General features: G+C 39.1%; 2 protein-coding genes across 10 annotated transcripts; one reads left to right on the top strand and one right to left on the bottom strand.

Annotated features, from left to right (window-relative positions):
* Positions 1-869: 869 nt before the first annotated feature.
* On the bottom strand, positions 870-9,000 carry LOC116250739 (protein FAR1-RELATED SEQUENCE 5-like). 8 transcript variants are annotated; one of them, XM_031624638.2, is made up of 6 exons: positions 8,584-9,000; positions 4,409-5,886; positions 3,473-3,565; positions 2,099-2,172; positions 1,215-1,846; positions 870-1,114 (listed from the first exon to the last, which is right to left on the bottom strand). In XM_031624638.2, the coding sequence occupies exons 2-4, from the start codon at positions 5,882-5,884 to the stop codon at positions 2,158-2,160; spliced, it is 1,584 nt and encodes a 527-aa protein (XP_031480498.1). In that variant the 5' UTR covers positions 5,885-5,886; positions 8,584-9,000; the 3' UTR covers positions 870-1,114; positions 1,215-1,846; positions 2,099-2,157. The 8 variants fall into 8 exon arrangements, with proteins under 8 accessions (XP_031480498.1, XP_049932967.1, XP_031480499.1 ...); XM_050077010.1 differs by having other exon boundaries at positions 1,215-1,449; XM_031624639.2 differs by having other exon boundaries at positions 1,215-1,360.
* Positions 9,001-10,585: 1,585 nt separating this feature from the next.
* Positions 10,586-15,386, top strand: LOC116251316 (uncharacterized). Of its 2 annotated transcripts, none has more exons than XM_031625503.2 (3): positions 10,586-10,744; positions 12,222-12,307; positions 14,233-15,386. In XM_031625503.2, exons 2-3 carry the CDS (start codon positions 12,256-12,258, stop codon positions 15,114-15,116), a joined length of 936 nt encoding a protein of 311 aa, XP_031481363.1. In that variant the 5' UTR covers positions 10,586-10,744; positions 12,222-12,255; the 3' UTR covers positions 15,117-15,386. The 2 variants fall into 2 exon arrangements, with proteins under 2 accessions (XP_031481363.1, XP_049933068.1); XM_050077111.1 differs by lacking the exon at positions 10,586-10,744 and adding an exon at positions 10,759-11,094.
* Positions 15,387-15,674: the final 288 nt, after the last annotated feature.

The raw sequence follows: 15,674 nt of genomic DNA, 5'->3' as shown, positions 1-15,674 counted from the left end.
ATGGCCGCATATATTTAGTAAGAGGTGGAATGGTGAAGCAGCACTTGCATAATACGGATTTCAAACATTTGTGATCACTATATGAATGTTATCTCTTAATTTATTAGCAAACCATCTCTCTAGAAATTGCCGAAGGGAATATTGACAATTTCTTGAATAAATTGTATTATTTTTCAAACCTATGCAAGAAATATCAGACCTTCTCAGGTTAATCCCAAGGCAAGTGCAGAGAAACATGGGGAAAAACAGATCATGTCATCTGGAAAATACCCAGTTAGTTAAAAGGAGGTATTTCTGCAGTGTCAATCCTTGAACTTTCATCCTCAATTGACTCTCTGAATTCAGCAGAAACACCTGTCTGTTGCCGATGAGATCCAATATGAAAATCAAACCTAATGAGATCCAATCTGAGAATCAAACCTGGAATTTTGTTTGATACAGTTGTGTTGGAACACCATGAATAGCTAATAAAAGGTTCAGTGGAGTCTGTACTCAGTTTCAATTGAAGGCGTGCAAACTGGTCACGGCCCAAGTTAGATAAAGCAACATGTTTTTCATTCTTGAGTAAGCATGAGGAACATTTGACCCTACCAGAGAATTGAAATCTCCACCCAAACCCTCATCCTCCTAAGGTACGAGGCCAGCTTTGGTTTCTCAGATGGCCTTCCCCACCATGTTTCAGCTTGCATGTTAGTGGTACACCTCACCCCCTTATTTTTCCAGCACAAAGAGTTCATGCCCTAAGGATTCAAAACAGGAACTAGCCGCCTACCAAGCCCCTCGACCATTGCGCCAACCCCCTTGATGACCGCATCTTCCTCATTAATATGGTTAGCAATAAGTGCTTAATAAAAGTAACATCAGTCATCTTACTTTATGCTACAGAAGCAAAATCAAATAATCGGGATACCAATATCCAACATACTTAGAAGTTAGATCACCTCTGATTGTCCTTTTGGACTTTCACATACTGAGACAACATAGCGCATATGTTATATTATACATAATTCAAATTAAGTTTTGGCTACGTATCTTTAGGATACATAATCATCTCCGTTCCACCAGACCAGTATATCTACAAAATTAAAATCCAAATCCGGTTCTCCTCATGCACCTGGATTTTTTGTCAGATCAATTTCAGTCTAAAAAAACAAGGATATGGCAGTGCAGAAGTGCAGGGTGCTGGCTGAATATGCATAGACCGGAATGCTTACCTGCCATAACAGTGGGGCGCAAACAGCAAAGAGAATCTGATGGCACTGCTTTTCAAATCTTTCCATCCGATCAAGTTGCAACAGGTCCACATCTTTTTTGGTGACTTTACTCGAAGTGCTATCAGGTCTTGAACCAACCAGAACACCTAGCCAATATAAGAACCCTGTTTTCACTCGCCGTGGTCTTGCATGAAGGAGAATGGTTATAGACAAATAATTGGCAAGAATTGTGATTCTGCATGTCAAGGAAAGCTAAGGGTGAAACAAGCATCATTGCATCCTGAGAGTTCACCCATCATGTTTGACAGCAAAAGTCCTACTACCACAAAAAAACTGATCCTTTGTTGATCCAGAAGCACCCACAAAATGTCAGAAAGAAGAACAATATTACGAGCATGAAGATGAAAACAACTAACAAGTGGAGATTCAACGCCTCTTCAACTGCAGCATGTGTGTCATAGGATGTGAAGTTCGAGTACTGCAATCTTGAAATGCTGCATCATCAATGTGGAGAAGCCCAGTGCAGGAAAAGAAACAGCCGTCTCAATTAATCATGTAATATGATGGCAACACCAATTCAAGAACTATTATCCACAGAGGCAGCAGCTGTCTCAACTCTCAAGCAATGTCACCTTCGATATCAGCAGAAACACCAAGACAAAACTCAGGTGTGCACTAAAGAATAGCCAGTCATGCATTAAGGTGACAATCAAAATTCCAAACAAGCACCAGAACTAGGAATAGACTATTCTGAAAGCATCCCCAGAAGGCCATGCTGAGCCTGTTTCAATGAGGCTATACCTAAAAGAAGAGATCTCCAATGTGCATGAAGTGCCAGAAGAAATGGTGTCTCAATTAGGCATCATCAGTTGCAAATTACTAACCTCAGCAAAGGGTGTCTTCACTCATCATGGCCCTTGCGAAAGCAGATAAATGATAATTTCTAGGCCTGCTGCAACTGCACCAAATATTTTCAAGGAACTTTTTTAGGACTAAATTTTAGAATTGGCAGATAAACAAAAGAAATGAGAAATGCTGAAATTACACAAATCCAGCAAGGAGACAATAGAAAGTATGACACGAACATGTAGAATATCTGACTGTTTTGCTGGCTCACTTGTTTGTAAATTTGTTTTCTTCCTCTGAAAACTGAAATTTTCAATTCACTCTCATGGACAAACTGATGCTGCATCAACATATTGACTAACTTCAGCTTAGATATAAGGCTGGGCCACACCAGAAGGCTGTTCATGAGCCATAACAGCCCAAGAAGCCTCCATGCTCGACCACAGTCCCCCTCCCCCTTTAATTCTAATATCCCATGACATTGGTGGTGGTGGGATAACATAGTTACTTTGCAATCATTTGCTGGGGACAGCCAGAATTTTTTTTTTCTCTCATCCGTTCTTTTTTATTTCACCACTTCTTAGCCACTGCTGGAAAATAGGCCAGGTAAGGTAGCCCGGGACAGGCAGCCTTATCCGGCCTGCTTTCTGGCCAGTAAAATAGAAATTGTTCTAATTTTCTTTTAAAATCTTTTTGAATATTCAAGCCATTTTACGGCCTCCAACCAACTAGAGAGCAGCCAATCAGGTCACTATAACATAGGTGATCTCAGCCGGTCCATTCTGAACTGCTAGGCTCGAAAAAGACAGCTTTTTCTCATTTGTAATATTTTGTTCTATACTTTTCACTGAAACCCTGTTTTGAGAACCAAACAAGAGGGAAACTGCAAAGTAACTAGGTTCCACCTTTTGTCTTCCAAAGCAACCTCAATTAAGGCTTTTTTCTGCCTGAAATCACCATTTTATCTTATTATGGTCCTCGAGAAAACCTGTGAGACCACTTGACCGTGGCAAGTTGTAAATATAAAGGCAGATAAAGACCTGTTTTTGACCAACCAGGATCTAGCCTGTTGCCCAGACTTACAAGGTCACCCATTTGAAACAAACTCTTAATCAAGTAGAATTTGCTCCTTTGAGATGGTCTAAAATGTCCATGAACTCAGTGCATCCATTAATAATAAAAGAACATTTCTCTAAGACTTATGGATTTGCTAGAAACTCAGCCTCATATCTGACGACAAGAAATATCGAGCATAGTACAAAAAACAAACATTTTAGTTCAAGCTAGACCAAAATTTACCTGCATTCCCTTGTGCATACAAATCTAAAAGGAGGATTGCTTGGTGGAAATACATATGAAAGCGTAGTACAAAGAAACATAAAATCTTTAATTCAGGCTAGACCAAAATTTACCTGCATTTCAATGTGCACACAATAAAATCTCCAAAAGGAGGATTTCTTGGTGCAAATACATATAACCATCTGGCTCTTCATGTATGTCCTTCTCTACATCACAGGAAATATAAACCTAATGTTAGTATAGAAAATAGAAGATATGAAGATACCAAAAAGTGAACAATTTCAAAGTCAACAGATCCAAACATACAGACCATGAGGACTTGTGATACGTTGTCCTCTAACAGACATTACATCTTCTCAATCTTCTTCATTTTTCTTTTCTCAATCATATCTTGCCCAACAAGAGATAAGATCATGAGTCTTCCCCTCCTGCCACTTGTTTCTAAATCTCTTATCATACTTGTTTACTTGTTTGGAAGTTATGTGTGTGATAAGAATCACGTTTGATTGCTGAAGAGGACAATCAGAAGATTCATACTCACACATTCAATTGACTGAATGAGATTGCTAAGATGTATCTTCTTCCATATTCTTTTTCAACATGCTTTCTACTCCGTCTATGATAATCATGGCCTGATCTTCAAGGTACTTGCATGCCTCTTTGTTTTTCAAGGCCCTTGTTGCAAGCTTAGTCAAAACATCATGTACAATGTTAAAACGCACTGCTAAATGTAACTTATCATCATCAGTCTGGACCATAACATGAGTTGTTACACCACTTTTAGCATTTTTTGTCCACCTTTTCAATATGTATCGTTCTGGAATTTGTTTAACTTTTAGATGATCAAGAACTTTCAAAGCATGACAACATAAAATTCCTATGAACTCGAATTTTTTGCAACTGCAGGAAATAGTGAAATTAGATGAGTCAAAACTAACAATGTGGTCCTTAACACTCTGCATTGATGTGACTTTATACTTTGACTTGTATGCATCTTCACTCAAACAGTCAACATTACAGTCCAAAACACCCAATGCCTCCTTTCTCACCATTTCAAAAATTGTAGGTGTGTAAACTTTTGCAGCTTCTCTCAATAGATTTGTGTACAACATTGCTGGGGCTGTTTCTCTTGCTTTATTGTCCTCTTTGAACTCCTCTCTCCTTTGATCATCCACAAGCTCTTCATAATTGTTGAGAAAAGTTAACATGTCCAGCTTTGAGTTTAAGTACCTTTTTAAAAGATTATTTATGCTTTCATTTAATTCAGTGGCATTCATATCAGCACAAAATGTGTCCCTCCCATAAGCTAATGCCCATTTTTCTTTTTCCTTGAACAAGTTACCTAACCATTCATTGTCCACAATTTTGTGCTTCTTTAGCATGTTTTGCCATGCAGACATGAACCCATCATGATCATCACAATGAAACAAGCAATTGCTGAAGTCATTCCTGAGGTCATTCCCGCTATTAAAAACAGGGCCCAAGTGCCTTGTACCACTCTGAAAGATATGCAATACACACAACCGATGGGATGTATTAGGCCATACCTTGAGTATAACATTTGTTATTGCTTGATCTTGATCAGTTAATATTACGCAAGGTTGTTTTCCTTTCATGGCTCCTTCAAAAGTCTTAAACAACCACTCAAACGATGCAACAGACTGATCATACAACAAGGTGGTGCCAAAAATAATACTTTGTTTATGATGATTTACCCCAGTAAATAGTGCAATAGGCCAGCCGTGTTTATTAGCTCTCAAAGAGGTGTCGAAGCAAACAACATCCCCAAAACAATCATAATCTGCCCTTGATCGTGCATCTGCCCAAAAAATGTTTGTTATGAGCTCATCTTTATCAAGTTGTATTGCACTAAAAAATGCAGGGTCATTTGCAGATTTATCTTGTAGATATTGCAAAAGAGCCCCCACATCACCATATTTTGGAGTTATGGAACGTTTTCTCCTCAAATAGTTCCTGTACTCCAGTGGTAACTGTGCTGATTCCTTACTATCACCATTTTGTTTTCCCGAATGTGTACATGCATCTTTGACACCTACACCAGACTTCTCTGCCAAATCTGCATATGCTGAAAGCATTTTTCGTCGATGTGACCACAACATGTTCACCTTGTTAGAACTAACAACTTGATGGTTGTGTGTAGGTTCAAATTGTGCAATATACAACTTGCCATTTGCGCCTTTCTTTACAATCATTCGTGCAAGGCAACCACATCTAGCATCAGTTCTAACTCTAGCAGAACCCCCTTTTCTCAAGGTATATCCTTCCCTGTTACATACGAACGTCTTACGTGTGATCTGCCCTTTGCTGTTCTTATCCCATGAACGAATCCGGACACTGAAACCTTGTCTGTGAGCATACATATTGTAAAACTCATATGCATGAACATCATCATCAAACTCCATACCAACTTTTGGTATCAAACTACTGTCCTCCAGATCAATGACATCTTTTATAGGACAATCACTCTCATTACTTCCATTGTCGCTTGCAACAACAAGAGCCATGTCTGAAGATAGCAATAAGAAGCATCAAAACAAACCTCTGTACAAGCATCATAACTACAAAATATAGAGCATTATGATCACATTAGCAAGATAAACAACCAGTCAAGCCTTTATCTCTGAATAGATAACCTGACTGATGCACATGCACTATATATATAGATACATATAATCAATATATGCAAACATACACATACACACACACACACGCATGCACAAGTATGAAAACTTAAAATAAAGTTCATAAATGAATAATATCTTGGCAGACATCTAAAAAAGAAACACATCACTGCTATGTCATGTTTTATAGTTTTTCAGAACACAGCAATACAAGGTTCACAACATGCATGAGCATTTTGCGGAAGCACAACGGTAAATTCAAAGAAAATTTACGCCACATATTGTTGAGCGATAAATTCCACGCTTCAACTTTAAAAAGATAAAAATGATGCTTTTGCATAAGGTTACCATTACACATTTAAGTACTAGCAGGTTTTCATAAATCAACCTTTAGTTGTCCAACTAAAACAAGAATTTGTGTGCCACAAACTTGGTGCAGCATAGCTACTTAGATGTATGGTGCATTCTATGTCACATGGTGCTGCAAATAGCTGCCGGACCTGAGTAGGGTGTGCACCTAGTTGTGCGCTGTGGGTCATTTTTTGTCTCTTACCTAAGTGGTCTGGTATTACCAATGTTCCTATGTGTGTGTGTGTGTGTGTGTGTGAGTGTGTGTGTGTGTTGCGTAGAGCTTTAGCAGCACAAACTGTCAGTGAAACTGTTCATAATTGTAATGATCATTGAAGTTTATTATTCTCTAGTTCAGATAAACTTCTTAGTTCTTACGTGTGTGTGTGTGTGTACTCTGTATAGTATATAAAGACAAACACCCACAGCCGAGTTATTTGAAAAAATGGCACAACCACACCTGCACATGCCTTACAATGCATCCAGCTGCTGCCAGAAAAGCTATCATCATAAGCCTGTCTGGCTGACATGGCAAACCAAATTCCTGACCTTTGTGGCTGTGGCACCATCCATTGTAGGGTGCAGTAACCAGGTTATACAGAATTTGGAAAACTGGGTTCTGGGCTTTCTCGAAAAAAAAAAGGTAAATTAAGAATTTTCATTTTTTTAAGTAAAACAGTTCCTTACAGGCTACAAACAAACTATCCCTGCCTTCTACCTGTTTTAGAATTCTCCCTAGTTTTCCATAGCCCACACCCAATGATTATGGAGGTTAAGTTCGAATACAGGTGAAAGAAACCATCATAACTCAAATGAATCATCCACAAAGCCTTGGGGTAAGATTCAAAAAATCAAGGATAAAAGGTGCCAAAAGCTCTTCAAAGTGGGTATTTTTTATTACAGAAAAATCTTTGGAAGGGAAGATAACTTTTCGAAAACAAGTAGCAAAGTAATCTCATTATGCAAGAGTTCCGAAAAGGAACAACTGAATTTAGGGAACTTGAACAGGGACTAACAATGAAAAATAACCAACATATGCCCCATAATGGGGTTTACCATCTCCAGCACACTAAATGATACATTTAATTTCTGAAAGTTTCAAACATAAAGTAAGACCTAGTTCAACACTTATTTGGTACATCAACAAATATACGATGAATAAAGTACACTGAGATAGTCAGTACACTGAGATAGTCACATCTAATCATAACTCACAGATGAAGTGTGCTGATCAAATATGCATCAGGATATAATCACATTCTTGACCACGAACTAACAGTCTATAATGCCAGTGGAAGACACAGTACCATCCAAACATAGAGAAAAAGCTAAACTAAGCCTAGCATTTGAAACACTTTCTTTTTTTTCCTCTTTTCTCTTTTGACAGATTTAAACCACCAGAAAGCGAACTTGGCTGCCATACTATGAACAAATGAATTACAAAAGGAAGAACTGACCAGGCATTCCACTAAAGAGTAGAGAGGGATCACTCCAATCAAGCACCAGTTCTACTTACATGGATGATCTATAACACCATAGCGTCACTCAGCTGATCAGTTCAGAATTTCAAACAAATTTTCACGCTATCTTCTTATCGCATTCATTTCATGCAATGCGAGGCCGCAGATCACAGGAATAAGAAGCCACGGATCACAGGAATATCAAAAAAATAGACAGCTGATGACTATTAAAATATCTTCAACAAGAAATCACCGGATCTCTGCGCTAAACATGACGAAAAAATTGAACAAGCTCAAGCAAAATGATTCACACTTCTCATTCCCTGCCCTCTATAATTGGCAGAGTAGAGACCTCAAAAAGACACGAAATGTTTGCCAGAAGAACCAAACCCCAGCCATCGAGAAAAGATGACAAGAATTCCAGGTCAGGGGTGTAAAACTATCTCAATTACGGGAATCCGAAGCTTAAAGGTTCCACATTGCGAACGCCACAGTAATCTCAAACTCACCACGAACAGTAGAAGCAAGATAAGAACACAAAAAGACACGACGAAAATCAGAACCAATTTAGTAAGTCAACATGTCAGCAGATCGTCTGTATTGACCGCCTCCGGCATTCTCAAAACCTCAAAAAAAAGGGGCATAGACGAAAAAGCACGAAAGACGAACCACGAAGAACCGGAAACCGAGAAACAACGCGAATGCAGCAAAACCCCTCCTCCCAATACACATACACAAGGAACAGAAACATAAGAAACAAAATTAACGCTCCACCTCGTAATCTATCCCTTCTTTCGGTGGCTTCTTCAGCATAGAAAGAGAAGCGGAAGCAGAAGAAGATCTGAGTGCCGAATGAGAGAGAAAATCGCAGCGGATGCGTCAGTTCCCACCTTACTCCTCTATGGTAGTTCTTGGTGCAAAAGAGAGGCAATTCCCAGGAGAAACATAAAACAGAAAAGACGAGGGCAGGGATGACGAAAGGAAAGAAGGAAGGATTCTCTCTCTGTCTGGTAAAGAGTTGGGAGGGGATGATGTGGATATTTTCGTAATTTTCTCTGTTATTACGGCTAACCAAGGTTAACCAGAGGGTGCACAGAGCCGACGTCACGCCATCGTCCTAACGCCCTCCGAGAAGCGGCGGTGGTGGCAAGTGACGCTGTTGGGCAGCCGTGAGGGGAGGACGGAAAATGGTTCGATTTTAAATTCTTCCGTCAGATTTCCCGACGAAATTTTCAGAATTTCAGTTAGATAAAAGTGAAAGGAGAGGGAATAAAACCTTGTTTTGTATAATAAGAAAAGGAAAAAAAAATGACAAATATTATATTTGTTTAGCTAGGAATATGTTATAAGCTCTACAAAGGTTGTATCGTGAGAAAATTTGTCATTAGGGGAACAAAGTAATTTCAAAATTATACAACGGCCGAAATATAATTTTTTTTAAATTTTTATATAAACTAAATTATAAATCATAAAACATCAATAAAAACAAGCAAAACATCCCATTGACGTTTTATTACGAACTTCTGTAAAATCAAGATGTGAAAAAACCAATGTCACTAAAGTAATAACACTTTTACTGACATGGTGCACATGGTGCATTAAAGAAAAGATAGAACTTACTCTGTTATTTTACACGTGGTAGTATCAATGCCCCTTTTATTTCAATGACCCTTATAAAAAATCCTATGCCATGTCCTAGTGTATTGTTCCAATTTTATCGGATGTCTTTGAAAAGACAGGTGTTGTGTGGGTGTCGTATAAACAATGTTTGAGGAGCCAGCGAACACAATTTAGCCCACGTTTGTGCAATGAGGGTTTGAAGTAAATTCACTTTCTTTTATTGAACTATTTGCATTTGGCTTATTTGTATTACCAATAACACCTGACAAATCCCATCTAAATCTATAGATAAATACTTTGACTAATTCTATCAATTAGAGCTTAAAATACCTTGATAGGTGAATTATTGAATACACACATAAGCCAATCAACCATGGATGGTGGGAACAGTTGTCTACACCAGCTTGTGTAAACCTTTGTAAAAGTTTTATTATGATGACGTTAGACTTAGGTTAGGGGTGAAACTGAGATTTTTTTTTAGGGACAGACCAAGCGGTCCAATGAACTTATCTGGGTAGGGCCAAACTAAATCCGAATATAAAAAATACATTACGCAACTAAAAATTTTTAATTGTTGTAATGTAATTTTTTTTTTCAATTAGTTGGGATGGGGTCATGACCTAGGTGCCCGCCCTCCCCCTCCCCCAGCCCTGACTGATGCCTACCTATATCCATTGCTTATATCAGACATAGACCAGTGCCATGTAGCTTTTCATTGCAATAATAAGATCGATCAATGTTCTTCACCTAAAACTTTATAGCTTTCACTATTCGATACACACTCCTAATACTACTTCAAATAAAGACAAGTTTGCAAAGTTCTTGAATGGAAGCCTTTCACCAATACCAAAGGCTCATCTGGACATGGGGACTAGTACGCTACTTTCTCTTGAATGGATGAAATAATATTTTGAGATCAACATCATAATGATATATTTTTCCACAACCAAGATGTGGATAGATTTGATTTCCTCATCAAATTAGTCGGTGAAAATATGGAAACATGGTTAACTAGCAATGTTGCATATTCAAAAGTTCCCATGAAGTAACGCTCATCTCCTTTTGGGTTCTAACCTTGTTACTTCCTCAAACCAGTTTTTATTTTTCTCACGTTGTGAAACAATTACATTTTTTCTTACACTATTTTGTTTTCACGAGAGCTGCCGAGACTGCTTGGCCACGTCGCATGAGATCTTTCTGAGGACAGCAAGAAAAGTGCCCTTTTACTGAAATGTCGCGATAAAGTCCGATAGATCAACGCTCCTCACTTCCTCTGGTCAGCTCCGGCGACAGCCATCGGCCGCCGCTCGTTCAGGTTTCCCGTTCTCTCTCTCTCTCTCTCTGCAAGGTGTCGCCCGGTAACTTTCCCGCCAGGGCTTTCTTTCTCGAGGGAAGATGTCGACCCTTTCCACCCAGAATCTCTAACGTTTCATCTGCGGCCAGATAATTGCTGATTGCTAATCCTTTCAGTAGAGCAACCCATTCTTTATGGCTTTCGTGGGTATCAGAAGGCAAAACGGCATTGCCTCTGCTATCTAGGAATGATGAGCTCGCTGGGACTCCAGTCGCCTCTAAGAGCTTGAGATTAGGGGACAGGGCTAGCTCCTTCTCCTGCTCTCTGGTTCCCCCTTCTGCTTCTATTTTTCCATTGTAGGGGTTTATAAGGTCACTCTCGTGTCGGCTTTGTCTCTTTCGCTTGTCCTTGTGCATGGTAGCATCCATTTGTGATTTTTCGTTCCTATGAAGAAGCAGAGAATGGGGTCGGGCTACCGAGTTTTACATTTCGATGTTTTTTTCTCTCTGGCTGTAGGAACTGTTATTTTAAGTAGCTAGTTGGTTCCTTTTTTCTTTTCCTTATGGTATTTTGAAGGACTAACACATGCTTTTTTGCTCGATTATCAGATTACAATCTCATTATTTTTTCGTTATTGTGTGCGAACTGTTTATAATGGTCTATTTTGGTATGTTGTTCTTGTCATTGTTGTTTTTTTTGCTCCACTTCAACATGATTGTGCAGGTTTTTCATTGCCATTAGCCACATTTATGGAGTTTCCTTGTTGTTTTAGTTTATTTGGTTACATAGAATTGCAGTATCAATGCAACACTGTACAATATGGGCATTTTGAACGCATCAAGCGATTAGAAAATTCACGTTTTCAACTCTTCCAATGATGCACTTGTTCCGTCATTAACGCTTGGGCTTCAGCCGATTCCTTCTTTATTGTCAATACTTTGCATTTTGTGGTTTTTGACCTTTCTGGAGTTAGTGCTACTGGACGTAAATAAAGCTTTCATCTAAAGTCAAATACCGTAGGTTGTCAATTTACTGCTACAACCTTCTTGGTTGACTGATTATCTGTATGCTAGGAGGCATTCTGATCGCATCACTGTGCAATTCACCAAGGCACATTTAATTTTGTTTTATGCATGTAATTCTTACTAACTCACCAGTTCACGATTTATGATGGAGTGGTTTAGCGATGTGTCAGGTTCTCATTGGTTAGCTTCTTTTGGCTGGGCTATCTGTAGATTTGGTCGTCTAAGCATTATGTGGAGCTTATGACTTTGATTGTATAACAAGGATAGCCTTAGTTTTCTGTTTTTGTTTGAGATGCTTGTATATGGGTTAAATATCTAGACTAGCACGTTTGCTGTCCATGTTTGCATGGTGGAAAGCTCAATGAAGTCCTGTTTCCATATTATGTGTTTGCAGAAAATGTATTCATTTTCAGTTCTTATTTATGGTACAAATAACCTATTGTGTTCATTTCTACTGATGTTGCTCTAAACAGGGTTAATCCATTAAACAAGGTGATAGCACATTCCATGACGAGTGGTTTTACTGTATCAGGATTGGATTTTGTCCCATGCCACAAAGGTAAGGATATGGCCTGTTTTCACTTCATTTTTGTTGTTTCTGCTTTCTAGCAGTGCTATCTTTCCTTTTTAAAATTGTGTGGATGCACTTGATTGGTTTTTTCTATGGGGGAAAAGCTGAAGTGCAATGATGGAAGTACAAGGCTGTTATTTTCAAGCATTATTCTCCGTAAAGTGGGTCAGCTGCATTACTTCCCTTAATTTCGGGCCAAGCTCTTCGAGTTCAAGATAATTTCAATACAGGGTGTAGCATGCAAGTGGCTTCCATTTGCTTCTGAAATGGATTTTTGCCAGGACTCTTGACATAGGTTGCCACTTCTGATCCAGGTCAATCTTGCTCAAACCTAGACCAATTTAAGGTTCAAAACTTCAAACCAAGATAGTCATCCATTTTCCATTAAATTGTCCATGTTAGAACTGCTGTCACATATATGAACAGTATTTGAAAAATATTGCTATATTTTCACCAAGGCAGAGTGATACACCCTTTTTGTTTGGAGAATATTTTGATACCTCTACAAAAAGATTACCATAACCTTATAGCAATATTTCACCTTTTTTTTAAAGTTCCTTCCACAATGTGCTTTAGCCTTTAAGAGTATGGTTCTGTTTCTTTTCGTTTCTTATAAAATCTTACAACCTGTTTTGAATCTTTATTAATTTTAAGAAAATTAGCTGGCATGTTCTGTTATTCTTTGTATGTTTTTAAACTTTTTGAGTTTTGAAGGTTTTCCCAAGATAACCTTGACGAAGACAACTTAACTAATAAATGAAGTATGCATTTCTATTGGTATTTGCTATAGATCTACATAAGTATGTCAGTAATTGATCTTCTTGATTGAGAAGGAAATTATTCACTTCATTAGGTTGTGTTCGCATAACAAAGTCGATGGCTTGGTGGAAGGGAAGGAGGGAAGGAGAGAGAAAATGAGACAAAGGAGTTGGAGAATTACTCATTTTGTTATAAGATGTGCATTTCCTGAGGATCCTAGCTTCGTTTACTCATTATTTATGATGAAGCTTAAATTTACTTTCTTCTTTTAGTGTTTCAAAATCTATATTTACAAAATACTCTATAGCCTACTTACATATTTGTGAAAAATGCTCTTTATTTACCCTTTTTTGGCTATCCTTTAATTGAACAGTGTATTCTACTCAAGTAGGCCTTGATAAAGTCGATACTTGTATTGGTGGTCATATTTTTCTCACAATGAAAGGTAAAAGGCTTCTTTTCTTAGGCCAACTTCTAGCTTAAACAGGCAGTTATTAGAAAATGGTAATGCTAGGAGTTCTAGGTCATGCTAGGTAACATCTGGAACCCTAGACAGGATAAACTGTATTACCTGGTCACAGTCTGACATGGTTTGCATGACTTGAATGACATTCTAGTTCGATCAAACTGTGGGGCTTCCACTGATATTTCAAATTTTCATATTGCAAACCATCACCATGTTTTCGAGTATAACCACCACATGGGACATATAGGCCTAAGAACAGTTTAAAAGATTTTCAGATATTCATTTCTGGCGTTGTATAAGAAGTCTGATTTTCTTGTTATATTGGTTCCTAATTTTTCCAAACATCACAGACCATCAAGATCCCAACGGAAGGACATCTTGGCATGACATGTAATTGGATTATCTTGTGCTTCAGCTGTAATTCGTGCTGTTGAAAAGGAAAATAGACAGTCTGAAAGATTCCTTATCCCTTTGCTTGGACAATTGTGCCACTCTTAGGAGTTTCTTTGTTTGTTAGATAGTCCACGTTTTTGTCTTCCTTGGTGTTTTTTTAAAACAGAGGTGGTCACAGCCAACGATGTGCCTGTTCTTTTGGTTAGGCTCGTAGTTTTCTGCATTTTTGGCTGGTCATTTTTTCCTCTGATCTCTTGTTTTCATGAGCTTATCACAGTTTACTTTTATCTATCAGTCTGGACCATTGGCAAGGCCTTCCATCGATCATTGGCTATCAAGAGTATGAGTAAGATCAACGTGCTAGAGTTTCGAATGCTCCATCATATGGTGCCAAGAAATGGAAATCGAATGCTTCAATTTAGGAACTTGACTCTTGCTGCAGTTGCAGTTGACATTCCCCAGCGCTCAGCTGAGTGGTTCGAGCTGAGGAAAAACAAACTGACAACTAGCTCTTTCAGTACAGCCCTGGGATTTTGGAAAAACCGTCGCTCAGAGCTGTGGTATGAGAAGGTATTTGAACCGGATGTATCTACTTTCGTTAATACCTCTGCCATGACATGGGGAGTCCTTAATGAGGCAGCTGCCATTGAGAGGTACAAAAGCATCACGGGCCATGAAGTAGGTGTTCTTGGTTTCGCTACCCACACTAATGAGGAAGAATTTGGCTGGGTGGGTGGGTCACCTGATGGACTTGTCACTGATGTGGGGATATTAGAGGTGAAATGTCCCTATAACAATGGGAAACCAGAGCTTGGGGTGCCATGGACGAAGGCCCCATATTACTATCTACCGCAAGTGCAGGGCTTACTGGAGATCATGGGGAGAGAGTGGGTGGACTTGTACTGCTGGACGCCTAAAGCTAGTACAGTGTTTAGAGTTTACAAGGACATTAGCTATTGGGAGTTGATACAGGGTATTCTTAAGGAGTTTTGGTGGGAAAGTGTGATTCCTGCAAGGGAGGCATTGCTTCTTGGGGACACGGAGAGAGCACAGAAGTATATGCCTACGGAAAAACACCAGCTTACGGGATACGTAATGGCTAAAAGCAGAGCTTTGGCTGCAGAGTCAAGGATAATTTACAAGGAAGTTGAAGGGAAAATGGAGCTGTGCGACCTGTAGCAGCGATTGAGCGGTCGAGGATAATTTACAAGTAGTCGAAGCGAAATTGGAGTTCTGCCAAACGTGGTGGCAAGTGTCCAATGGGACCTAATTTGGTGCATTGGGTGGAATTAGCTTTCTTGCCGCTTGGCATGTCAATTTTTCTCCATTAGTTCAGGGCCCAGAAGGGCTCAGAGGCCAAAAAGCTGCATCTGTTGTATATTGGATATATTTCTTGTTAGAAGGCAGTTGTTTCCTGCAAAAGTCGTCTATCTTGATTGTTTCATACCACCACACGCCAAAAGTGGGAGCCCGTTCCAAAGATGTCTGTTTTGTATGTCATGCATAAAAGAGAGCTTCACATTTCTAACTGATGACTGCATAAAAGATCAGAAAAATGAGGTTCAGTTTCTAGATGATCTTCGCGATAGTTAATTTAAAGCAACGTGTACCCGAAAACGAAATGGGCGCATCCCGGTTTTAGATGGCACCAGGGTCCAGTTGATCCACTCACCCTTATTCGGGTGAGCGAGAGGATCAATCCCACCGCCTGAACCGAAGTCCGAAGGCCCTTCATTC

The sequence above is a fragment of the Nymphaea colorata genome, chromosome 3 (genome assembly GCF_008831285.2).
Source record: "Nymphaea colorata isolate Beijing-Zhang1983 chromosome 3, ASM883128v2, whole genome shotgun sequence".
Classification (NCBI taxonomy): Eukaryota; Viridiplantae; Streptophyta; class Magnoliopsida; order Nymphaeales; family Nymphaeaceae; genus Nymphaea; species Nymphaea colorata.
Note: the sequence above shows the minus strand (reverse complement) of the source record. Positions and strands in the feature narration are given on the sequence as shown.

Coding starts and splice junctions, on each gene's coding strand:
- LOC116251316 (XM_031625503.2), top strand. CDS start 12,256: ATGACGAGTGGTTTTACTGTATCAGGATTGGATTTTGTCCCATGCCAC. Junction 12,308..14,232: donor TTTTGTCCCATGCCACAAAG/GTAAGGATATGG, acceptor TTTATCTATCAG/TCTGGACCATTGGCAAGGCC.
- LOC116250739 (XM_031624633.2), bottom strand. CDS start 5,884: ATGGCTCTTGTTGTTGCAAGCGACAATGGAAGTAATGAGAGTGATTGT.